At 43.0% G+C, this 25,797-nt stretch overlaps 1 protein-coding gene across 20 annotated transcripts in view; it reads right to left on the bottom strand.

The window, feature by feature from the left end:
- KALRN (kalirin RhoGEF kinase) overlaps positions 1-25,797 on the bottom strand; it is a 446,039-nt gene that overhangs the window by 18,001 nt on the left and 402,241 nt on the right. For 5 of the 20 annotated variants that reach the window (XM_015289974.4, XM_015289976.4, XM_015289978.4 and 2 more), the window contains 15 exons: positions 23,673-23,768; positions 22,345-22,475; positions 19,482-19,548; positions 18,195-18,298; positions 16,980-17,049; positions 16,448-16,534; positions 15,567-15,659; positions 14,443-14,493; positions 14,058-14,135; positions 13,347-13,532; positions 10,235-10,406; positions 6,673-6,905; positions 5,319-5,566; positions 2,012-2,135; positions 666-725 (listed from right to left, as the gene is read on the bottom strand). In XM_015289974.4, coding sequence (XP_015145460.2) covers positions 666-725; positions 2,012-2,135; positions 5,319-5,566; positions 6,673-6,905; positions 10,235-10,406; positions 13,347-13,532; positions 14,058-14,135; positions 14,443-14,493; positions 15,567-15,659; positions 16,448-16,534; positions 16,980-17,049; positions 18,195-18,298; positions 19,482-19,548; positions 22,345-22,475; positions 23,673-23,768 — 1,800 coding nt within the window. Of the gene's footprint in view, positions 1-665; positions 726-2,011; positions 2,136-3,156; positions 3,202-3,814; positions 4,445-4,570; positions 5,567-6,672; positions 6,906-10,234; positions 10,407-13,346; positions 13,533-14,057; positions 14,136-14,442; positions 14,494-15,566; positions 15,660-16,447; positions 16,535-16,979; positions 17,050-18,194; positions 18,299-19,481; positions 19,549-22,344; positions 22,476-23,672; positions 23,769-25,797 lie in introns of those variants that run through there. The other 15 variants (XM_040703553.2, XM_040703554.2, XM_046944186.1 and 12 more) reach the window with 10 other exon arrangements.

Raw genomic sequence — 25,797 nt, 5'->3', positions numbered from 1 at the left:
CTAAGGTGTGTCTCAGTCACTCTACTAGAATCAATGGCTTCACACTGGAAGAAATAGTGTAATGCATCACAAACTGGGTCACCACAGCTGCATTAGTCTTGTCTATAATACAAGTACATTAAAGCAACTAATTTTACCAAACCCCTTCAGTATCTTTAAAGAAATGAAGTTTCCCACTATTTATTGACATCACCTGCTAGGAGAAAAAATAAACCTTGTCGTTTCTGATCTAGATGATTCAAAGCACCTGCTGTGGTGCAACATTTGCTCCAGTAATTCGCAATACAGTTCTGACTAGCAGCTCAGCACGTGCTGTCAGGACAACAAGTGTTTTTAACACAGAAAGCTACTACATTTCTTGGTAGTCAACATGCAAGTACCATCACTGCATTGGACAAGGTCATAGATGGGAAGCAGTGACTGAGGGCAGCCTCCAGCTCAGCAAGAACCTGTTCCTCAACTTCATCCATTGCTGCTATCACAAACGTGGCCCAAACTCCAGTTCACCACCTGGTAAAACCAGAACTGGTGCTCTGTATGACTCATACTTAATTGGCAGGTATGTCCATGAGAGATGCAGACCCACCAGCTCCCCTTTCAGCAAAGGCATTTCAAAACAGGCACATGTTAATGGAAAAAATAATGAGAAGGGTGATTGTCTCTACCTCCATGCTAGTATTGGGGTCAAGGTCATCACACTCTGATTCCTCTGAGCTGTTTGTCTCCTTGTTTGGCAGCATGAAGAGGAAGAAAGAGAACGAGAGATTAGTGGAGAGATTGGTTAGACAGGGCAGAGCAGCACAGGAGTTGTGAGCATGGGAATGGGTAACAGGAAAGAAAACGTTTCACAGGAAAAACCCAACTCCAAACCAAACCAAACCAACAAAACAAGGGAAGCAAAGGCAAAGACGTGCTTTGGCAAAGAAGAGGCAGTGATGCTGCAGGTCGTTCTGGCAGCACAGCAGCAGGGAAGCAGCAGCAGAAGCACTGTGACCACCATGCTGCAGCTACGGCTGCCCTGAGGCCGGCCCTGGGTGCAAGGGGTGGGTGGCCTGTAGTGGCCTATGCACATGCCATCTCTGTTTCACTAGGCAGACATGACAGAAAACCTCCAGAAAGGAAAACACTTAATCACGGGCTCTCCTGGAAGGGGGTGGATCCATTGTACATGCTCAAGTGCTTTCCTGAACCTTTGGTTGTGTCAGAACCACAACAAGCGTTTGCTTGCCTCTGTTGGGAGGGAAGGCCCCCACATAAGTCCTGAGCAGGCCTCACGGTCAGGTTATAGGGACGGATCCTCTGAGTTGGAGCACAGTAGTCAGGTACCCAGAGCAGAAGATGGAGCTTAACCCCACCATTCTCAACTTTTCCCTACTGGGAGATCTCAGAGAGAGAGAGACAGACACGGACACACACGGACACACACAAAACCCTCTCCTGGCAAGTCAGCATCTCTTCCCTGTCTGATAATACAGAAGTAAAAAGGTCACTGAGACCACCTCCCCTGAGCAAATATCTTAAGCATCTCAAGGTTGAGAATCCCTCATTGTAACCTGTGGGGAAATTTTGGCCTAAGGAAAACTTGTCAGTGTCAATAAGCCCATTGTTTCACCCCGTGGCTTTCTAACTGCTGCAGCTGCTCTGATGCAGCTGCAGATTGGGACAGATAGAGGTAAATCAAACACTGTTTTCTCAATGTTAAGAGTAGTTATTTAACCTCACAAATAGCTTTTTTTTTGTTGTTGTTTGTTTAATGAAGACTACTTACTTGCATGAGGGATGCCAGGAAAAAGAAAATGAAAAACAAAGGCTGCATTTTATCTTGCATGCAAAAATCCTGCTAAAATGAATACTAAAAAAAAGAAAAAAAAAAAAGATAACTGAAGTGGGGAAGAAAAAACAACAAAACCCAAGTTGCCACTCCCTCCCTCTCTCTGGAGAGGATGCTATAGGGGGTGAAAAGGATGGGAAGCAGGAGAGCGGCACACAGCTTTCAGATGGCCTTACTCACTTTAACAGAGACTTTGTTCCCCAGAATATCCTTGGATTTACGTGGCCCATTGGCTTCATTTTTGCCACTGCTCTCCTTTTCCGCCCGCTTTCTCATGCGCAGGGTATGCCATGAACATGACTTCCTGTTGTACCAAAAAACGCAGCAATCAAACAGCAAATCATAGTAGGAAGGAAGGATTTGGAAAGGGGAACCAGCATCCACGTTTGCGATTACTGCAGTTCCCTAGAAGGTGAAAGCTACTGGCAATATGTCTATCTCTATTTGAGCAATGAGAGTTGAAGTTAAAAAACAAATCAAACAGTTCTGCAAAGCAGATGTTGTGCCACACTTGCTGTTTAAACGCATGGAGCAGGAAAAAAAAAATCCCATGATGGAAGCAGGCAACTAGAATTTGGTCATCTGGTTTCAGGATTTTGTCTTGCATTGCCACAAACAGAAATTTCTTTTATTTTTGCTACGGGTTAAAAGTCAATTTAGACCTCAGTCTTGTTGGTTAAAGCAGTCAAATGAATGGCAAATTAAAATTGTTAAGAAATTCAAGGCATCCTTCTCCACATGTTTCTCAGGACATGAGTAGCTCAGAAGATAGGAGCTACACCATTAGCTTTCCAAGAGACAAGTCATTTCCTAGAATGACAAGCTCTGCTATGCCTCTCAAGACCAAGAATTTCCCATTAGTATAATAATTGATTTTGCCAGTTAGGAGAGAGAGGACGTCAATCAGACCATGCTTTTTGGCTAGCATCACAGCAGGCACGATTTGCAGTACGTTTCACCCCTCATTACTGCACCTATGACCTTACTCTTGGAAAAAAAGAAAAAAGACCATGTCACCCTTTGTAAGAGCAATGCTGTGTTGACAACAGAAATTGCATGTCAAAGCAGACACAAAAAAATAAAAATAAAAATAAAAAAATAAAGAAAAAAACAAAACACTTCTCAATGTGAATTTCATTTGGTTTAAATAGTGGGCAGGCTGGGGAGGATTTGGGAAGGGTTATGTTGTCCAAAGCAGAAAGCTCTCAAAACAGCAGTGTGATGATCTGGGATCCAGGTTCAAAGCATCTGCCCACCTTTAAGTCATGCAAATTTGATTTGCATGTTTTAAGCCCAATGTTTGGCACATGTCATGTCTACAGTACCTTGATACATTTTACAAAGCAAGTTGCATGTAATCCAACGACCACCTGCGATGCCAATAAAACGCAGTATGTTAGCAAGGTAGGACTCAACGGATGCCCCACAAAGCTGATGTTCCCCCAAGAACTCTGTGGCCATTTCATAAGCTTATTTTTGTTGTATTTCAGCACCCGGTTGACACTGTGCAATAGTTCACTTTTAAGAAAGTTAAATCGATGTTCTCCCAACAACTGGCTGCACTGACACAAGACTAAAATGGCTCCTACTGTGTTTGTGTGGTGTTAACAGCTGGCACGGGCAGTTGTGTTTTGGCACAAGGAGCACCAACATGTCCTGCACATCCTGGCCAGTAGGTGCTGCCTGGTATTTGGGCATTTATCTGACAGTTATCTGACACTTCGAGACTGTGATACTGTCCTTTAAGATACAGTTGAGTCAAGGGCATGGCTGATGGACTTCCTGACCTTCACCCATCATGATGCCAGCACTATTGCCATCTACCACATATTTTGTGTACAGTATTTGTCAACGGAAGAAAAAGTTTTATTACTTATACTAATAAGTCCATGTGATGTGGCAGGCTAGATGGGGCTGACGATAACACCTGCTCCAGGTCATTTTTTACCCATATGACTTGTAGTAGAAAGTCAGTCAAGCATCTTTTTGTTCCAGGGTTGTTTTTAGATTCAAAGAACTAAAACATGATTTTAAGTGTCTTCAAGTGTCACTGCAGTGAGAAAGAGAGAAGTGCAACGCATGTGCCTTTCAATTCCGGTAGGCCTTCCTGGCCCCAATTCATACGTATCACAGAATTTGACTGTACAGCTGCCATGAAAAGAAAGTCTTCACCAGGAGCCTGGTGCTGGGGGTGAATGTAAAGGCACATGTTTGCAGAGCCTGGTTATAGGAGGAACCCAGGAATGGCTGTGGCACACATGCAAGAGACGTGCTGAGCAATTCCTCTGGCTTAACATGCGATTCATAGTAGCATTCAGTTGTATGCCTGAGATCACTGACTCATGGGTCGAGTCAGCTTTTTTTCTTGACCAAAATTCCAGCAGATTTCAAATTATTATTTTTAGTGAAACTGCCACAAAATCTTTCTTCATATTCAACTCTGTGCTTCAAGGCACTCGTGGAAGGCAACAGAATTTGAAGCATACATCATGCATTACCATGTAGTCGCTCTGGATGTTAAAAGAAATCAGTCGGTATTACTTGAAAAGAGGGTTGTACCTTCAGTATTTAATACCAAAAAACCACTTTCTTGCATTTCAGACTGACAAATTTCTAAAAATCAAGAAAGAAAAATATATATCCACACATTTGTTAAATAAGCAACAAAAAGTTATAAACAAAACAAAACAACAACAACAAAAAATCAAATAAAACCAAAACAAAAAAGGGTCAAGCTAGTTCTTTTACCTCATTAAAACATGCTCATGGTGAAAATTTATTTTACATATTTAAAATAGTACATTTAAAATTAGTTACATGACAGGTACAATGATGAACATTGCGACTATCCATTATATTGCACAACCTGACTTCATCAGTATGAGTTTGTTTCTTTCTTCTTTTTTTAAATAGTGCAAAATACTTTATACAGGAATGTATTTGCATGGGGGTCTTGCAAACCAAAAAAATATTTTACAAAAGAAACTGCGAACAGAAAAAAAAAGAACCAACCAACCAACCAAACAAACAAACAAAAAAATACAAGCTGTACAAGAAAATTGCCATAGACAACAAAATCTCTCCTCTTAGAGAAGCGAATCTCAGTCCAACACAGGGCCTGATTACTTTTTGCCAGATGCTGTTATAACCCATATATAGATTAGTAACTTAATACAACATAAATATAAGTCCAGTCCAAGCAGGTCCATGTTGGTGTAAAATGGTGTAACACAAAATATGTCTTTAACCAACTATGGTTTTATTTCTCTCCCAAGGATAAACAAAACCCCACATAACGTAAATAAGCAGAACCCGAGCTATCCACCATGGCTGCCCGACGCTGCAGAGTGACCACTCAGCTTGCTCCAATGGCACTGTAGATAAAAATCAGCAGGAACTCCCTACCATTTGGATTTATTTTTATTTTTATTTTTTTTCCTCAAAAACATCCACATAGTGCTCCCAGCGAAGTCAACATGGCACTTACTTGATGCTTCCGTCGCTATTATCTGTAGTGGGTTTAGTGAGGGGAGCCAAGATATTGCCAGGGATCCATCCTTCAGCAGCTGGAGAGTGGTCGTTTGCGGGCTGGTACACCAGGAACATGTTTTGCTGGTTGATAGCAAGGATCTGAACCACCTCTCCTTGATTCACACAGATCTCGTCCTCCTTCACTGCATAGTAATCTTTAATCACCACCATGGAAGATGTCCCATTGCACCCTCCCAAATCAGTCTGTGAAAATGGACACAACAGAAACGTGGTGAGAAGGTGGCAGTGAGGAATCTGTCTTTTCTGGCAGCAATCACCACACTTCATTCACAGCCTAACTGCACCGGAGAAGAAGATACCAATCACTTGATAACATTCAGGTTAGATATTAAGAAAAATTTCTTCTGAGAAGGAGTGGTGATGCACTGGCACAGGCTGCCCAAGGAGGTGGTGAGTCACCCTCCCTGGAGGTGTTCTAGAACCATGGAGATGCGGCACTGAAGAACATGGTTAGTGGGCATGGTTGGGATGGGTTGATGATTGGACTTGGTGATTTTAGTGGTCTTTTCAAACTTACGGATACTATGATTCTACAGTAATTTTTATGGGTAGAGAAGGATTTTAAGGACTGGCATGAATCTGACAGAAACCAGCTTCCTGCTTCCTATTAGATTTCATAGCTATTCCAGCGGTATAGTACCTAGCTGTGTACTGGCACTGTGGATGAACTACCTGCACAGAACCAAATGTGGGGAAAAACCCATGAAGGCTCACATTAGAAGCCAAAGTAATACTCACACATTTCATATTCTTAAGTATGTCTTACTGGAAGGTGGCTTTGGTCAATATCAGCCAACAGCTGTGTCCAAACACCGCTGGACTGTTACTGACTCTTTGGTGGTTTCTGTGAATTGTGTCCAGTATAGGGCACACACACCTGAATTACAACCTTCATTCGGCACTCTGCGATCTAAACTATTTAAACCATCAGAGTAGACCTCTTCAGGTATGAGTGGTTAATGGACATTAGGGAAGCTTGGATATTACTGTTGCCAGGACTGCAAATGGAAATTTCAGTTTACCAGGTCTTCAAATACAGTGCCCTGAAAAACTCTTGGGTTCAGCGCTCCAGGGGAAGGCTCTGCCTCAGCTTTCCAGCTGAAGAGCCAACTGCCTGAACACCAGGACTTCCACAGTCTGCATTCACTTTCAAACCATATTTCATACCATTGCTTCAGTCTGTTGACTGCCGTTGACCTGGCTGGCTGACAATTGCAGCTAACTTCACAGATAGTCTATGGTATGAGAAGTGGGCAATTTGATCATGTTTTATCAGATGAGCTCAGTACCTTGCTTTGTTCATACTTGTCTCCGGGCTGTTCATACCCTGTACTGCCGTTGGAGGTAGATATCTTCAGGGGTGGGAGAGATGGGTTACGGCTTGTAGCCTTCAAAGGCTTCTCAGACCCTACTGGAACAGAAGAATAGGGTCTGCTGTTGGGCTGAGCGACCCTACCGGCCTGGGGCCTCAGCACTGCTGTGCTACTTTCTTTGCGTTGGTACTCTATGGGAGACTGCAGTGCTGCAAAAGAGGACAAGAATTAGTTATATGTTTCCAGTGACACTGCAAAGGGATATAGAGAGTGCATGGGGTAACGCAATCAGAACAGACACAGTAGTTGCAAAACGAACAGGCACATAAAATGCCACCCATGGAAGCACAGGGCACGTTCATGGCCAGACAGGATGCAAACATGTTGCACTGTACTGTGCATGAACTGAAGAGTCCACTAAAATATTTGCCATTTACAGCATACGTAACTGCATTCGCTGTCTTTGAAACTGCACAAATGAAATACCATAAAAATCAACCTGTAATAAAAATAAATGAAAGTCTGAGCAAGAGACACGCAGCTTATTTACAGTGATTTTTGTTTATCCTCAGGAAATACGGATCAAGACCCATAAGTCTCATCTGTATATTTCCACGAGAGCATGACTACTGAATTCTCTTCAAATATGATGCACTGGAACTTGTCTCCCTATGGATTTTCTATATTAACTGATTTGGTTCAAAGAAATCACTAGAGATGATCAGCAAGTGAGGAAATATAGATGGTTCAACGATATTAATCCCAGCAGCCCAAACCTCTCCAGAAGCCAGCCACAAGCAACATCAAACAGCTCCACAAGACTCTGCTTGTGAGAGTACCTTTTGTAGTCATAGGCAGAGCTCACACTGGGAAAAAGAAGGATAAAAATGCCAGATGGTGAAACAATAAAGAATGTGATAAGTTTGGAGGAGAAGGAACAAGGGCTAGGACTTATGTGGAATGGGAAAGAGACAGATTTACTAGGCTCAGACTCCCATCCCCAGACCTATGGGTTTGCTTTCTGCAAGTCATGTGGCTTCAGTGGCTGATTTATAGGCAGTTAATACTGTCTGTGTACATGCACCAGACTAAACCTACTGGAATGCAGAGAGACTCGTCTAGCAAGAGGCAGACAGGAGGACACAGTGTCACAGCATCAGCCCAGCCGGGGAACCACAACAGAAAGAATGTCTTTCCCAACAAGAGGAAAAGGAAAGGCAAACAGAAAGGCTCAGCACCACACAATATGTTCCCCTTACAGAGAAAGGCAGGGCTGGTCCAACAAGAAACCACTTGATACTACAGAACAAGAGACTAAAACAAATCAAAGAGGCCAGATTGCTTTTTTCCTCAAATAGACAGACGTTTTAACAGAGACCTGTAGCAATCTGAAGGACTGCTAGCTCAAAAGCCCAAGCAGTGACTCGAGTTTATGCCACAGATATAACCCATTTCACTCGCTTACCTCAACTGCCACTGAAAATGCTTTGGTCCTGCTGCAGACCAGCCACCAAGGAGGAGGAAGGTTAGGGAGATGTTTGGCAGCGATTTCAACAATGACATTTCACTACTATATGCAGCAGATTAGGCTGCAAAGTCTTTAGCAGTAAGACCTGACGGAGAATGTCTCTATCTTGAAACAATTGATGCTATGCACTGCTTTTAAAGGACACTTGGTTGAGTGTCCACTTGTGGCTACTAATTCCAGTTAGCTAAGAGAGGGGTGCCTGGCTTCCCACCTCCTGCTTGAATATCACAGTGTAATTGCACCACGTTTCACATGTATGAACTGAGTATGCAGCTACTGAGCTTTGCACATAGTTCCTTATTTGTTAGGGCTTTCCTAAACAAATCAGAAAAGTCAGGTACAGCTTGATCAAGAACACACGGGGAATGTCTTGTTATTTAGTTTATGCCGCATCATCTCGGTGTTGGTTTAATATGATTTTAAAGACAGAAAATATCCGCTTTAATGAAATGGAAAGCTAAAGAACGCATTTAAAGATTAGTCAGCTTCAAAGGGATTACATCCTAAAAGCCACTTAAATTGTTCTAGACTGGACAAGCTTGACTGGATACAATACCATTTTCTTGGATCTTATTTATAGGTTTAACACAAATCCTTCAGCTTGTGTTTTAATATAAATCTACTTCTACTTCTAGATTTAGAGATACTGAAGATTACCTTCCTAACCCACCAAATTCCTTGCTGGAAGACAGGCTACGTAGGGGCCGCAAAGATACTACAGTAGAAAAAGGAACTCACCAGACAGAAAACGCTGGGAAGGTGTGAGAGGATAAATAAAAAGGAAAACAGGTAAGAAAGATGCGAAAGGACACAAAACCACAGCAGTAGTGTCTGTGGAGTCCTTACTGGGTTTATAAAAAAAATCCTGTGGCTGAGCATTACTGGCCCTCATTCAAAGTCAACTGCACTGCCACAATACCAGCAGGTTTTTGTAGCACCAGGTCAAAACAGGAAACTCAGGCTGTCCATCTCACCAATGTCTTTATAGTACCATTTCACAACGACTGCACAAGACCCTTTCAATTCCAAGCCATGAAAATGAAACATCAAGTTTTGGAATCATGTGAAACACACTTTGTCTTCTCAACTCAGCTACAGTTTTCAAACCGCCACAAACAGACTTTGTAACCTTTTCCCATTTAACTTTTGAGAAGTAAAGCTATGTTAAATCAAAATTAGAGAAACAAAACCAAAACCTATGAGAACTCCACGATGCCGAAAAGAGAAGCTTTGTTTGGATGTGAATTGAAAGAAATTCTTCAGATCTTGCGACAAAAAAATCCACAAAATAGAACACCCCAAATCAAAAACGCTAACACACTGTGCCAAGCAAAGACACTTGGATTCAAGCTAGCAAGTGTCAATATAGAAATCATTTACTAAGGTTTTTAAATATAGAATGCTTTTTTAATGTAAGCTCAGTTAAAAACAAAGACTTTTTGACATGAATACTACAAAACAATTTTGGAGGCTTCCAAAGAAATGCTCCTGCTTTGTTGCTTCCAACAACAGGCAAAAAGAGATACCATATTTACTTTTTCCCTCCAGTCCTGGTTCCTTATTAATCGAATTTGATGCCTCTTTATTTCCAAAATCCATTTTTGCTGATCATGTGTGTGCCGTTTGTTTTTGTTTTTAATAGAAACAGAGATTTAATTTGAAATAAGATTTCAAACCACCCCAAATCTCTTCCTAAAGCAAAGCTGCGACAGGCCCTTGTTCATGCACAGCTCCTGGGGTTACCAGGGGACCTCTGCACAGTGTCACTGAGCTGGTCCCTTTTCCAAGACCAGCTGATGCCTTGTGAGACCTCTTTCACATGTACTCTATGGATAGCACTTGACCCAGTCCTTAAAGAAAGGCAAACTGGGCTCTCATTTTCCCCATAGGATTTCCCCTATGAACAAGAAGTTGCTGAATGTTTTTCACCCAGAGGGGCCAAAGATGCAAAGATTTTGAGTCCCACTTAGTGTCACTGTTTGGGAAACAGTGCAAAGCCCATGTACATACCATTTAGGAAATCCCTTTGTGTGTCCAGGACCTGGTTGATGTCCTGTACCCAAGCCTGCTGAATTTCTGGATTAGCTGCCTGTAAAACAACTTTCTCAGATGTTTCCCGATTCATTAGAGCAAACTTGCAGGGATCACCGTCCACATTTTCTTCAATGACAAGGTAGTTCATCTGAAACAAGCCAAGGGAAGCATGTGTTACACGGAGCATGACTTAGCATTACTCAAAAATCAGAATAAAATTGTTGTGAAAAGTTCCTGAAAATAACTCAGTCCAATAACGAACTGTCAAGGCGTAATCAGAAGAACTTGCCTCATCTAGATTTAGGGAGATAAACTTCAAGCTTAATAAAGCTTTGACAGACACACCAGACATCCATCTGGCTTGCTTTGAATTACAATTTCTATATTAAGGTAACATAGACTTGGCTGATGAGCTAAAAATCTACTATAACCCATAAATAGAGTTAAACTGTTCTTATTGAGATGTTAATAAGGTCTATCATTTCTTCAATTTAAGTGAGTGTTTACACTTCTTATCCTTCGTGGAAAGAAATTATCTGTCTACTGACAGAAAATTAACATCTTAAATGGAAGGGACACTGTATAAGGATATACCAAAAAAAAAAAAAACCACCCAAACACTGAAGCTGCAACAGATCTTATTTCTAGTGGAAGGCACTATCATCTGCATGTGTTTGCCTGAGTTGACCACAGTCACAGATACTCTTCCTAGAACTCTCATGGGTGGGAATTTCATCTGATGTCCTGTAGGATACCATGCCCTTCTGTGCAAGTGCACTCATAACTTTGACTTCTCCTGGATAACTCATGTCTACAGCAGTAAAAAAGAACAGGCTGGCATAGCTTTTCTGCTTTAGTGGGCAATTCAGGTCCCTGTGGAGTTTGTGGAGAAGGCAGGAACTGTTTTGACATGGAGACAAGGGAAGGGGTGGACTGGGAGCTTGGACAGTGCCCTCCCTGCTCTCTCCAGCTGCTGCTCCTCTGGCTGATAACCAAAGCAAGCAAGTCAATTCTATATGACTCCAAGAAAACAACTTGTAGGTCAGAGTCCTAAGACTACTGTTGGTGTCTCAGGCAGACGCATTTGCCAAAGCTGCCCACTTAAGTATTTTGAGAGCTTGAAAGGTATCCAACTGAGCAGTGTCCAAGAAGGGATGTGCTATTTCTGAAAGCTAACTACACCTCACTGCATAAAGAAAGATTCTTCGCTAATGTAGGACATCGTGATGAAGCTCTTGTCACTGTCCAAGTGTGACAGACCTTGGAGACACATATGTGGGAGCCTGATCCCCCTGGCAGAACAGAATGGCAACATCTGAAGTCAGACGTACATCTTAGTCTAACAGAGAGACCTCTGTGGCTGTGACATAGAGGAAAGAAATGGGACCTCAGGTGCTGGCTTGGTCTTCCTGCTTGCTGGGAGGATGTGACCAGCAGGGAAACAGCCTGCATCTCTCAGGAAGTGTCTCCCAGAGAGCTGGACAACCATCATGGAAGATGGGATCAAAGTGTTGCAATGGGAAAGCACAGGAGCACTGCAAAAGCAACCAGAAGCCGAAGTACGGGCTGGGAGCAGGCCGGGAGTGCTGCAGGAATGCAGACTTCCAGCTGCAGTGGGGGAGATGCACGTGGAGCCACAGGGGATCCCACATTTGCTGTAGTTACTCAACAGAAGAATGAGCTGTTTGCCAAATGGAAGAAAAGAGGGACTGGAAAATTATCACACAGAGATTTTAAAGCAACTCAGGCAGTGGGAACAGCATTACTTTAATAAGCTGTTTAACTAGAAAAGCAACCCATACCCTCGAGGCAAGCTAATTTTATTGACATTAGAAGAGATTTATTTTTCTCTCTTCATCTACAATATACAATTCAGGAATTGTTTCCTGCAGATAAAAGCCTCATTGTTATACGCACAATAAACTGAAGTAAAAATGATTCATGTTATTTCTGTCTCCAAATTGAATCATGATTTAATTCAGCAGCGGGATAAAATCAAAGCTGCTCATCTAAATCAAGATCACTGTTTATTTGTAAACTTTAGGTTTTTCCTTTCTGGCTTATTACTTGGCTGAAAACTCCACAGAACACTGACTTGCAAATGGATATGCTTTTCAGTAAATGCTGCAGTTTCTGTCTGCCAAGAAGATGCCTATTATCTATTATAACAGGTTTTATGGTTAATATGCATTATTTTACCTGACATTCTCTTCTGTTTCATAGTAATCTATCATTTAAAATTTAAAGCAAACACAATGCATTCTCACACATTTTGTTTTAAATGCACTTTGGGAAGGAAATCAGTTCCAGACTGGTTTCTCAGCTTTGAATGATGACGACATTCAGATGAACCTGTGACTTTGCTCTTTTCCAGCTACAGCAAAGGCTGTTTTGCTGAAAGAAGTGGAGCATTCAACCTCAGCTACATTCCAGAGGTGAATTCTGCCTTTCTCGAACAAACACAGAAACCCTTGGAAAAACAATAAACATGTTTTCCCTGATTTCTTTCAGTTTTTACTTCTAATCCCAATCCAATAGTCTGGAAAGATTATTTGAAAATTAAAACAATTTCTTGAAGCTTTCTTAATAGTCCATCTAGCTCTCTAATTCCTTAGCTACATTTATTTCTGTGGGTATTTTTGTTTGGTTTTGAAATAGTTCTATCATGTGCAACATTCACATTTGTACCAAGAGTCCCACCCCATCAGGAAGGGTATTTCCAGTAAGGTCACATCCAGTGACTTACAGTTAGGCTTAAGAGGAGGGTTTTGTTTCTCCCACCTTTTACGATCATGCTTAAAGGCAGCTATTATACACTTACTTTTCCTAATGAGGCTCTGTAGCAGTATTTGCTAACTCAGACCTACGTGTGACAGAATACCTGCCCAGTAAGTATAGGCACTCAGTGGTTTACTTCAAGACATTGGTCTTTAATGGCTTCTGATCTACTGTAAACTAAATGCCAATGTTTTCCACAAAACGTTGTCCACCTATGGCAGGACAGGGCAGCCTCACAGTACTGAAAATTGGTTAAGACATCTCTGTGTGACAGTCAAACAGAATACGCACCTCCCACTCTATTTCTTACCTTTATGCTTCTCTTGAACATGTAGCCTGGTGTTAAAGACCCTTTCCTAAGCAGCTCGCTGAAGATAACTATTTGCTCAAAGAGAAACACCCTACGTTCCTTCGGTCGGGACTGAACTCCGGAGTCATGCTCTGTCACGTAGAAGGTGTCCTGCTGCAGCAGCTTGCCCTGGGCTGTCAGCTTACCCTGAGGAGCAATCAAGGTACCAATGTTACAAATTCTGACCCCGTGTGGTCCCATAAGGTGATCTCTTCTACTTTGCACAGTCCTCTCTTACCAGGTCTGCCAAAGACTACACTGTTTCAGTTACGACCCCCAAGTTGTACCCTGCGGGGTTATAACTCACAAGTCCCCTCCTGGATGTGCTAGGCTCAGAGGGAGCTGTTAAGCTGTTAGTGCTTGGTGACCTTACTAACAAACAGAGCAGTCTGGTTCATTGTTTATTTTGCTCAACAGCACTGATAAGAAGTCCAATTCAGGCTTGCAGAAGCTTTAGAGATCTTGCATTTTGAGGAAACAACACCTTTATTGTTGCAAGTTTAGAATGACAAGCATATCACCTCCACCTTCCAAACCTCACCAAAGTATGCAGCTCACCACTGGAGAAGGACAATTGCTAGATAAATAGCTCGAGGTGGGGCTGATTGTGGAGACAATCACAGAAAGACAAAGCGCCTTTCCTGGCCTGGCTGTTATAAAAGCAGAACGTACCTCAAAGCCTTGGAGGCGACCCAGGTTCATCATATCATTGCAACGTTTTGGTACAAGGCACATTAACTCAACTGCTTTCTGTTAAGGAGAACAAAGGTTACATTGGTAAAGGGTCCTTAAAAGCAAAGTGTCAAATAATGAACTTCAATAGTGGGATCACTGCTAGAAGCTACTCATGGCAAGATCCTCATGTACTCAGCATCTACAGTAATGTCTAAAAGAGGACTGTGCCTTCATCTTACACTTCTCTCTTGATCTAAAGAGAAATACCACATTTAGAATATCAGCAGGACCTTCAACTATTGTCAAATAGCGTGGTTTACATTTCTCCATATAAAGGGCCCTTAGATATTGCAGCACCACTATCCAGGCCATGAAAACGTACCTCTATTTCAGAGCACTCCAGACCAGCTTTTTCACTGTACCTCAGGAAGTCCTGGAGAAAGCAGAAACGTTTGCATTAAGGCACTTCAGAAAGAGAAAAGAGAAGATGCCCGTTTTAAAAAAGAAGCAGCACATTTATCTAGTGATTTTTCTGTGAAGGAACTTGCTAATATTAATAAATTCATGTCCAGAAGTTACTGAATGTGCTGCCCATTTTTATAGATATGGAAAAGGCGTGTGAATGGTTGCTGAAAACACCACATACACACAAAAAAGGCAAAGCTGGGATTAGCCCTTGGGAATGCTGTCTTGGTCCCTGTCTCAAGCCACAAGACCACAGACACTTGAAGATTTTTTCTTTTCCTTTGGGCATTTCAGGGAACATGCTGCTGCCTCTTCACAAGTGTGCAATTAGCAAACCATGGGCTGCTGGCAGCCTGCTTCAGACTCGTTCAAAACAGAGGAGAAACCACCTCGGCACCTCAGTACTGCTGGAGATGACAGAGCGTGGTTCAGACATGCCTAATTTTGGCTATCACCTTGAGACACCTAGGGATGGATTTTCAGACATGCTGAATAATTGGCATTGGGGGTAAAGTCGGCAGAAGCCAACAGTGGTCAGACTTGGGAAAAAAAAACCTCTGTGTGAGAGTCTGGGGTGAAACAAAAAATTACCATGGATTCCCTGAATTTTCAGGCCAGAATATCGTGGAAATATTCAGAAGAGAGAGATTGAGAAATGAAAGCTGCAGTGTTTATTAGAGGAGTACCATTCGGCATCAAAGAATGGCTTTGTCAGCAACTCCTTCGTGCATATGTTGCAATCTCAAAAGTTTGATTGTGAGTTTGCTGTGAAATCTCAGAGGCTGAAAAGTCCTATTTGAAGCTCACAGAAATGTTCCAACAGAAAATAAGAAAAGCCTTCTGATTATCATCGGTTACAAACAGCTCCCACAGATGGGGCCCTCCTGCTCTCTGGGTATCTTTCACAGGACTCAGCCACTGCATGCCCACATATAAACACCCTTTCTTCCCAATACGATGAAGTTATTCTTCAATTAAAACTAAGGCTGATCGAAAATAAAAGTCCCCAAGACACAGTGCAGTCCACGTCTTTCCGCTCACCTTGAGAAGAAGCTGATATTTAGTTATTCTCTGAATGGGTTTGATCAGAAAGTCGCTGATGGTCAGCCGTTGGTTTATTTCCTGTTGAACCTCCTAAAAAGTGAGGATTAAAAAACAATTGCAGACAAGCACAGAGCAAAGCAGGGAACACGATAAAACGTCTCCGTGGAGACTTACTTCTACAGAAAGCTGATCTGCTCTTAATCTTTTGTTTGCAAGAGCGAATTTCAGAGGATTTAAAAGTCTGGCATGTCCTATCTAGGCAGGGACTGGGTAAAAGTCATGACCGAGCTGGATGATATTTGAAAGCACAAGATTCCTTCCCCCTTGGAGCTGACCGAGCTGCAAGGCCTGGAGACGGCTCTCTCCACTACAGCAGGGATTTGCTCACAAACAAGTCCTACAGAACACGCCTCGTGCCCTTGGGTGAAACAAAACAGCTTTCTGTATTTAAACAAGCTTCTTTCACATTACTATCTAAGGTCGAGATATTACATGTGTCTAGTCCCAAAGACTTCTTGAAACAGACGAAGTTATTGGAAGTTTATGAGAGGCACCACCCAGCTCCAATGACTTTTACCTCCTCCTCTGTAGATCACAGATCAGAAAGTCTGTTTTATTTATTTTGGACAGAATTCAACGCAGTTGTGGCACTCTGAGGATAACAGACAGCGAGTGCTGGATTAAGTAGTTATTAGAAATTAACGATATGAGAATGTGAGACAAATGGAAGAACGTTTTTCCCCACAGCGCAGACTTCAGCAGCACTCACAATATCAACATCATCTGGAGTTTGTTTTAGACAAACCTCCCAGGTTATGGCATCGTCTACTCAGACTCACAGCTGTAGGTAGCAATAACGTACAATGAGCCATGCTTACCTCAAAATATGCCTCGTATTCAGCTACTATATATTCAGATCGTGGCTTGTTTTGGCAGTACACCACATACATGTGTAATCGCCGCTCCTGTGAAAGCAAGATGCACAGCAGCCTGGTGAGATATCGTCTGCTATTCTGTCCTGCTTTTAATTGCAGGACATTTTCTACATATTCTGCTTGGTCATCTTCATTTTTGGTTTCATCAAAGATTTGCTGACATGGGAATGTAAACCGGCAACTGGTTCTGTTCTCCACTTCTACCCCTTATGGAAGGGGAGATTCGCTTGGGGGCAGCCACCTAATTAAGTAATCAATTTCCCACCCAAAATAAGAAGTCTACAAAAAGTTGATGATAAATATTTGGGGGAAATCCAGCTGCTCACTGAAGATGCATAAATATAGGTTACGTTATATTTATATCAAGTTTTGAATGTCAAAGTATCCAGTTGCCACAAGCAGATGTTTTTGGAAAGGAATCATCACACCCGAAACGATGAGTAGACTAAAAGGCAGGCAACCAAATAAAACTTACATGTTTAATAAAAAGCTGTGCTAAACGGTCAGGCTCCTGAAGACATTTTTCCAGTTCAGCCAGGAAAAAGCTGAAAGAAAGGATATCAACATTTCCAACATGTCAGAGGACTTTTTTAGGTCGTCCCAGCAGCAAACCAGTCATCCGTCAGTAATACGTCAATGCAGTTTTAGCTATGGCGTTCAATAATAAATGAAAAGAGAAGCTTGGCTTCAGCCCTTGGTGGTGGCGTTTCTAAAACAGCGAGCTCTGAAATATGGAGGTATTGCCTTGCAAACCATCCCCTCTTCTTTACTGTTACGCTTGCAGAAGCTCCAATGTTTTTGAACTGCCAATGATTACCTAACTGCATCCCCCCCTGAGAGCTTATAAAATAGAACTCTTCTGTGTATCTAAACATGTGTGAAAACCCAACTGACACTTTGCAAGGAGTTCTCAGTTGCACGGGCAGATGGGAGCACTGGTCAGCACGAAAGAGACACAAAGGTTTCCACTTGAACAGTGTTCAGAAACACTGCTGTTACTCTAACTGGTAGGTAAACTTCGATATCTCCATTTCCATGATATTCCCTTTTCACTGCAGGATATCTCTCCCAGATGCCTCCATACATTTCCCACAGTAGTCGAATGCAGAGCATACGCCAGCAGCAGTTTGTTCCCCCAAAATCCCACAACCTCAAAGAAGATGCAGGTTGGATATCTGTCCCAGCTAAACGCTCCCATCCCTACCATCAGCTACAGCTACTTCCTCAGTCTTGTATGAAAGTTAAATTCATCTGCATTTTAAACAGACTTCTCGACCTAGATATGCAGAACCATAAATAGGGACTCTGTGTGTTACAGAAAACTCGTATCATCACACTTAAACAATGAATGGCACTGGTAAAAATACTCCTTTGCTGACATAAACTTAGTATTCTGTGAATGTTTTTCTGACATTTTTCGGTTTATGCTTGCAAGAACTATTGTCGGAAGCGGACCGTGTGAGAGGCACCCAAGGGATGAGGGACGGCAAGGACACAGTGATTCCTTGGTGAGGGATACATCCAGAGCAGAGGAAAGACAGTGAGGCAATGTCCTTAGGAAGTCGTGCCCTGAATGACCTGCTAATGTCCAATTAAAGGCAACTTGGATGTATGGATACCCCATACCCCCAATCCTTCATGAACAAGTGGTTAGAAAGGAGCTTAAAAACGAACCAAACCAACAACTTACTCTTTGTGCCAGTCATAGATCTGGTGAATATTGCCAAACACTATCTTGTCTTTCCCTTTCATATCTTCGGAAACTCCCTTTTCTTCTATTCTCTTCATGAAGCCCTTTAGGATTAACGATCAGTGATTAGCAAAGGGTTCATACGAAGGGGGAGCATAATTACACTCATTTTGTTCAAGGAAGCAAAAATGTAACGTCTTTTTTTCTTTGAATATCTATTTATTCTGAATATATGCAATAGTTTTACAAACCTTTATTAGATGTCACTGGAAGCGACAAGTGCAATTAAAAGACAAAAATTAAACAAAAGTAGTTGATCGTGCTCTTGGCTTTGCTGCTAAGAGGCAGAAGCCAGGCTCTGCACAGACAAAACTCTTCTATTCATCACCATGAGTATTTTGTGGGAGCACAAAGACACGCAGAGAGTTTAAAGAGTCACATGAATAGGATTTCTCACACCTCCTGAGAGTTTCTTTATAAGTCTTTGGAGCACTGTAGCCCTGTCAGCTCCGCCAGTGGAGCGTGATGTAAACAGAAGATAACACAAAGTTTTTCAAGTTTGGAAGCTGATAATTCTCCTCGGAATAGTGAATGCCAGAAGCATTCCCCAAAGCCTACTTCAATCAAGTGCCTGCAGTGCTAAGTCCTTGCTGGGAATCAAACCAGACCATGTGTGTGGGTTGTCTCTGGCAGGTGATCCCTAGGGATCAGCCAGCCCTTTACAAGTTGAAGCTTACAAAACTGTGACTGTTTTCCAAAAAATGGCAAAAAAAACAACAACCCGAACTCTCTAACGATAATCCATTGGCCACACACACACACCTCAGAACAGACCCAAACCCAGCCTTTGGAAAGGCACTCAAACACAGGACCGTAGTCCAGGTGGAAACTCAAGTAAAGTATGTTTTACCATTATAAAATATGAATTTGAAGTGAAGCTCACTGCGTGACAGCAAAAATGGAACAAAGTAAATGGAAGGGGCATAAATTATTCTCCACCACTGCTCTCAGGGCTGCTCTACAGCAGGAAGTGTTTGTCACAAGCAGGGTGGGCCAAGAAAAACCTTTGCACACTTGAGTTGAAACCTAAAATACAACATTTGTTAGATGGAAACAAAAATAGTTTCCAAAGGCATTTCTTCTTGTTTCTGTCAACATGAGAAGGGGACCATGGAAGCAAAATAAAGCAGTTTGTTTCTCATGCTGTATTTTCTGTTTTTGCCACTTTTCAGCACGCTGTTTGTTAGTGGGAAAACATTTCGCACAGCAGGGTATGCTTCAGCTCACCTCCACAACGGTTCCCAAGTCTTTGACGTAGTCTTTTTCAGTCTGGACCAGTTCATTTAAGACAAACCTGAATTAAAACAGAACATAAATCTATTTGACCACGCTCCTGGAAGTTGTAGTTTGCTCCTTACCACGTATCACCTCCCAGCAAATATCCACCAGCATCCCAGGAGATGCAACTCAACTCATTCTTAGCTCAGTGGGAAGAAAACAACAAAAAATGTCACATTTCAGGCCAGAGTAGTTCCAGAGCTCCTATCTAAAGCATCTCTCCTTTGTCCCCTCTTACACAGCAGGTCCCCAGGCACAACAAGGTGCCTGTGCTTTGAATTACCCCTCCCTGCCCTCCTCTCCTCTGTGCAGCCCTCCTGTTGGCAGTGGGGACATTTCCCAACCCATTCTGAAGCAAGGAGGAAAGGATTTCTTGCCCCAGTTCAGCTGTCATTTAGAAGTTTCAAACACTTGGAAAGCAAATCCCCATTCCTGCCTTAACACAGAGCTTAATCTGTCAGACTCAGTAATCTGTGTGGGTGTCCGGTGATTTACATCTATCTGATAATCCTGGGTAGGAGAGTCAGCTAATGAAGGTCTGATGCACACAAACAGCACTAAACAGAAAAAAAAAAAAAAAAAAGCCAACAACCCCCTTTTTTATGTCAAACTGCCTAATCACATTATGTTCTTTTGAGGACTATTTCAAAAGTTACAGCTTGCAGCAGACAGTTTTCCTCTCAATTACGCCAATACATGGATTTGGCACACGACAAATAAACTCCATCTGTGCTCAAGCTTGCTCCGGCAGCAACAAGGCTAACAAGATAGAGGAGTGCTTTCATGTCTAATATCTCTCCCCTCACATCAATCAGCAGGCCGGCCCACTTGAAGTGATAGGGCTAAGGGTGAACACTGCTAAGATAAAAGGAAAAAAAAAACGCAGGCTGGCTTTTGGCTCCAGCACCAACAGCAGCCGAGGTGTCCCCTGCTTGGATGGAGCAGAGGAGATGCTTGGACGTGCAGTATGGAGAGGTCAAGCAGCTTCTTCTTCATGTAGGAGTGAAATCCAGCCCCCTGGGCGGAGGCCAGGGCTGGCAGCTGTGATGCCGGATGCCTGTGCTCTCTGCAGCATCCTGCCAAGCTGAGGGCATGGGTAGTAAACATGAGCAGGGCAAAAGGCTGCTCTTTGGCAAGGCAGCAGTATGCAGCCTGGACGAGCATGGCCCGTTCCTCTGACTCTAAGAGTACGGCTGGCCAAAGCCTGCTCTAAGAATGAAGGCAGGGGTAGTACCCAGTGCTGCAATGATGGGTGGGCAGGTGTGAATCAAAGCTTGCTGTGTCAACCACATGTCTGCCAGGTGAACACACTAAACCTCAGCAGGTTCCCCAACGCCTCTCTGGCATGGGACTCTGAAGGCAGGCCCAGATTTCAGGTTTCTAAGATGTATGCTGCCGAAATGTTGAGTTCACTCAACTGATGTGATAACAGAGAGTGAGGCCAGGCAGGCAGTTGTGTGTTGACTGCACAACAGTAGTTAAAATGATATTAAATACAAGGGTGTAGCCCTCTCACTTCTGAATAAATTCCAGCATCTGGATACGTTGGTAACCTCACATTAAATCTGTGAGAATAGTGGACAGCAGGTGATAGGTGGATGGTTGGACTCGATGATCTTAGAGGTCTTTACCAATCTTAATGATTCTATGACTTTATTAGGACCACTGTCTTGCTGCTCACAGAAATGCAGCGATCAGGGCTGATGGCTTCCTAGCACCGAGGCTAACTGCTGACACGTTGCCAGAGGCAGGAAATCACTGCCCATGCCTGTGCAAGGATTCAATTGCTGTTTTGTGGGTAATGGGGGTCACAGCACGAGTTTGGAGCTGCCTAACACGGTTACAGAATTAAACAGTGAGAGACAGAGATACAGAGCACAGGCAGCGGAGAGCTGGAGAGAAGACAGATGTCTTGTGCTGAAAGCCACTAGCAGGTGCTCCCAAACATCCTGGCATTTCAGAAATCTGGATGGAGGCAGCCGCTAATTACATGAAACATGCTGCTGGTCCCTCTGCCAGAAGCACTGCGAGTCAGAAACGTCCCCGTGCTTACAGTGCACTTACAGTGGCAAGGTCTCTGCCCTACAATGCAACCCGTGGTTAGCTGTCGGTTATCTCGTGAATGAAGGGCTACCAGAAGAAAGCAAGGACTTGAAATAGCATCTGTCAGCCTGCACATGAAGGTATGCCATAACGACGATAAACGCTGAAGGCACAAGTATTATTTTTGCTGTATTTACGGAGGTGTATAAATAAGTTAAGAAAAACAACCTTCTTAAGCTGTCACCCTTTCTTTCCTCTCACATCACCAGGAATACAGGAGTTTCATTTCCCATATGAAACTTACTCTTCAAAAGCATTTTCCCACCACAAATGCCTCTGAATTACGCCCCTTCCTTTGCTAGGGCAAAAGATCGTATCTCATTCGGAGAATCCTCATGGGGCTCTCAGCACCTTTCCTTGAGGGCCAACAATATATGTCCCTTCATGAGCTGATTTCACCTCTGGCACCTCTGTAATTAACAAGCCAAACACTTCAGTAATTCCATGTGTAACTGCCCAAAGGCTCCTACAGTAACATGTATTTGCTATCTGGGGTAAAAGCTGTACATTTTAAAGAGGGAAAATGAGCTTCCCGGGTGCAAAATGCTTTTCTGAAGTATTTTTGCAGGCTAAGAAGAAAGAGAAGCAGCAGAACACGGTTTTACTCCCAGCTCCCGCTCACTTGCTGACAACAAAGTATTCTTTCCACGCAGCCACGTGTCCTCCTCGGGTGCATATTTCAGAAATAAGAACCAGCAAGGCAACTTACATCCTGCCTCTCATTGCTTTGGCTTTTTGTTCCTCTTCAAGGTTTCTTGGGGGAGTTGAAGGCGCCATTCCTTCATTCAAGCAGCCTGTGGCATCTTTTAAGCTTCCTCGGTAAGATCCTCCTTCAAGGGTCTAAAAAAATCCCCAAAAACGATAGGAAAAAACCATTATCCTTGAACTGCAGCATCAGTGTTAGCTTCTGTTTCAAGTCAACTCTGCAATCAACAGCGCAGTTTAAAACCGAGCGGAGCATTCAGCAATACTTTCCCATAGGACTCAGTGAGACACAACCAAACTGGTTTTGATACAAACCCTCCTCCCCCAAACAAAGCATTAAGCCAGAGAAGATGTCCTTTTGCCAGAAGGCGTAAAAAGATGTTCCAGTAGCCCCGGGATGAGAAATCTCTTCCAAATTCTCTCAGAACAACCTGAAAACATCCCAGTATCACAACCAGACCCAAGGTTAGGCTACACGTGGTCAGTCTTTCTCTGCCAAAGGCTGAGTAAGAATTCCTTGCAGCAAAGTAAGACACAAAGTGAAACAAACAGATGGGCACATAGTAACATTCCACGATGATTAAAGTTTCCCCCAAATCCCTGGAAAGTAATTGCAGTTGACCCAACAGCACACACGGGAGGGAGAGAAAACAAAAATCCTCTGAATATAAATACAACTGGGTTAATGTAATACTTTTAATTTTTTTAATCCCTCGATGGACTAAAACTATTCTGAGCAAATTTTCTGGGAATGTCCTTCTCAGTTTCCCATGCACCAAAGAGATCCTTTGTCACTTACTCCAATAGAGCACCCTCTGAACACAGACTACCCTCACGTACCAACATCTCAATCAAGGAGGATGCCAAAACCCTCTGCAATGAGTCACTGGATAAAGTGGATTGCGCAGTTACTGTGTTTCAATGATCACTGGTTTCTTTTCTTTGTGTTGCTTCGGCCCTCTCCATCCTTCCACTACATGGAAGGAAATTTGTAGGCGCATCATAAATCTGCTTTAATCCTGATTAATCAGTGAAACTCCCTAAAAGCAAGCATTCATCTAAGTTCAGAGGTCCTGGGACACGTAGAAAAAGGAATAGCTTTTACATTATCATTTTGAATCGCTTGGGGGAAAACTTAAGAGAAGCCAATATATGAAACAGGATATTATTCCTCCTCCAACAGACATGGGACCACACATGTAGAGTGCGCAACACTGAAACAGGGTTAATAAAAGCGTAGCAGATGAAGGTGGAAGGCAAGGAAACCAGAAACAGAGGCAGACTGTAAAGCCCTTCCTTAGAGCCAGGTTGTTTTCACAGCGCTAAACTTACCAGCTTACTTTTGACCAACTGTTCTATTGCACTGACAAGATCCGCAGCAGTTGGGACATCGGAGGAGCTCTGCCGAGCAGCTAGCAAAGAAGAGGACTGCAAGACACCAGGTTGCAAAGGAAAAGTTAGCAGGATGAGAAGGGAACAGGAAACCAGTGGTCAGTGAAGCAGCTTCTGAGATGGGAGAAAAACGAATGCAGAAGGAGAGCAGGAGGGTTAGAGAGCCACATGCACAGTCAAGTGAGAGAGTTTTGCTATATCAACAAGTAGAACTGCCAAGTCTGGCTGCACATCCCTTTGCAGCATTTCCGAGGCCAGGAACCAGGGAGTGGCATCAAAGAACTGAAGTTCATTTGCAACCAGCTTACAATACTCTGAATGTCTGCTGGCTCCTCCTTCTGTGGACATCTATGGTCTTACAGCCTCCAGAAAACTGATCTTACCGCAGATGTAAGAAATTACCCCCTCCCCCACACATACATATTGAATAAATGCAATAAGTGAAGGTACACATGGAATTACAGGTAATAGAAGGGATAAAACCATTCCTCCCCCCTTCCTTCCCCCAAAGATCAATTGCAACTCCACATGAACTCCTCAGATGACACCTTGCACTGCACCTTCAGCCATTCAAAATCTGTACCTTTTTTCTTCCCTCTCTGCAATCAGTGGAGAGAAAACGCCCTTGTGTACTTCATCCATCCTAAGTACTCAGTGCACTCTTTGGAGATGCTGACTAATTCCCACTGACATCAGTTTCACTGCCATATTTCTGCTTGTTGGTCACAGGTATTCCATTTCAGGTGTCTGATAACATGTAATATTTTTGGACATCTCCACATTCAGACAGATAATTGCCAGTTATACAAACCCCCTGAAATGCCAAGACACCATCACAGCGATGCCAAAAACCTCCCTATGCCCAATGAAGGCTGGCATCCTTGCAAAGTGCTCAGCTTCAGCTTCAGGTTTGTGCTCTACATGGGGTGCCCTCTTCACTGCTTGGTCTTTGTCCAAAGAAACCTCAGTCTGAAAAACAGTACTCAGACGACAGCTGTGGGAATTGGTATGTATTGGTATTTGTTATCCCACCTGTATGTGTGTTTATTCTGAACTAACTACTAGCACTGACTAAAACTCTAAACCTTTCAGTAATCAGCTTTTGGCAGACAGACACAGCTAATTCTTTAAAAAATCTGCGTTAGAAATATGCAAAAGCTGATTCACCTCTCAGCCACTTGATAAAGGTCTTCTGCAGAGCACCTACTTCAGCGAAGTCATCAGGCAGGTGCTGATGAACAAGAGATCAAACAGCGCTAGGGAGTAAGTGGAAAGGTGATGGATGGCAGGAATTAGACAATGGGCCATCTCTTCCAGCAGTCCTTTGGTGAGTGACACAGCCCCAGGACACAGAGACAAAAGGCAAAGTAGACTAATTTCAACCAGAAGCTTCATGACAGAACAGGAAAGTGAACAGCCTGCCCCTTGCAGTCTCATTTTTCACTCAAATAATACATCTAATCAACAGTTCTAATTACAACAACAACAAAAATTACAGGTAATCAGGCTGGTAATTGAGGAATTAGGCTGGTAATGCAGGAAACTCATACAAATGGAAAAGCTCAGACAGCAGGTTTCACCTTCAATGCAACGGACATGTCTAGGACCAAAAAGGCTGAGAGCAGAGATATTGGACAAACATGTTGACTGTAACTGCCCAACATAGCCCTTCTTGCTGGAGGAGTCCAACTTTTGGGGGCACTGAGCAGCTGTTGCTCTCACTTATTTTAACTGAAATTGCTCAATATCTCTGAAAAGTACATAATGGCAGGATTTTAAAGGAAGCACAGGAACACTTGCTGCCTAAGAATCTTTCAGGGTGAAGTAAAACACTTCTGTGATTGACAAAAGAGCCTGGTTTGTGTAGGGCACATTGGAAAATGGCATTTCAATTCCCTATTGAGTAAATTATAGATTTGTAATAGGAAGATATATGATCATTTTCGGTTATGGGCCTCCAAGAGCAGCAAGGCGTTGTCACTGTTCAAGAAAAGGGTAGGCTGACACTGAGGGACATGGCCTTGTGGACATGGTGGGGATGGGCTGATGGTTGGACTAGATGATC

Source organism: Gallus gallus, chromosome 7 (genome assembly GCF_016699485.2).
Source record: "Gallus gallus isolate bGalGal1 chromosome 7, bGalGal1.mat.broiler.GRCg7b, whole genome shotgun sequence".
Taxonomy (NCBI): domain Eukaryota; kingdom Metazoa; phylum Chordata; class Aves; order Galliformes; family Phasianidae; genus Gallus; species Gallus gallus.
This window is presented reverse-complemented; position numbering and strand designations above follow the sequence as displayed.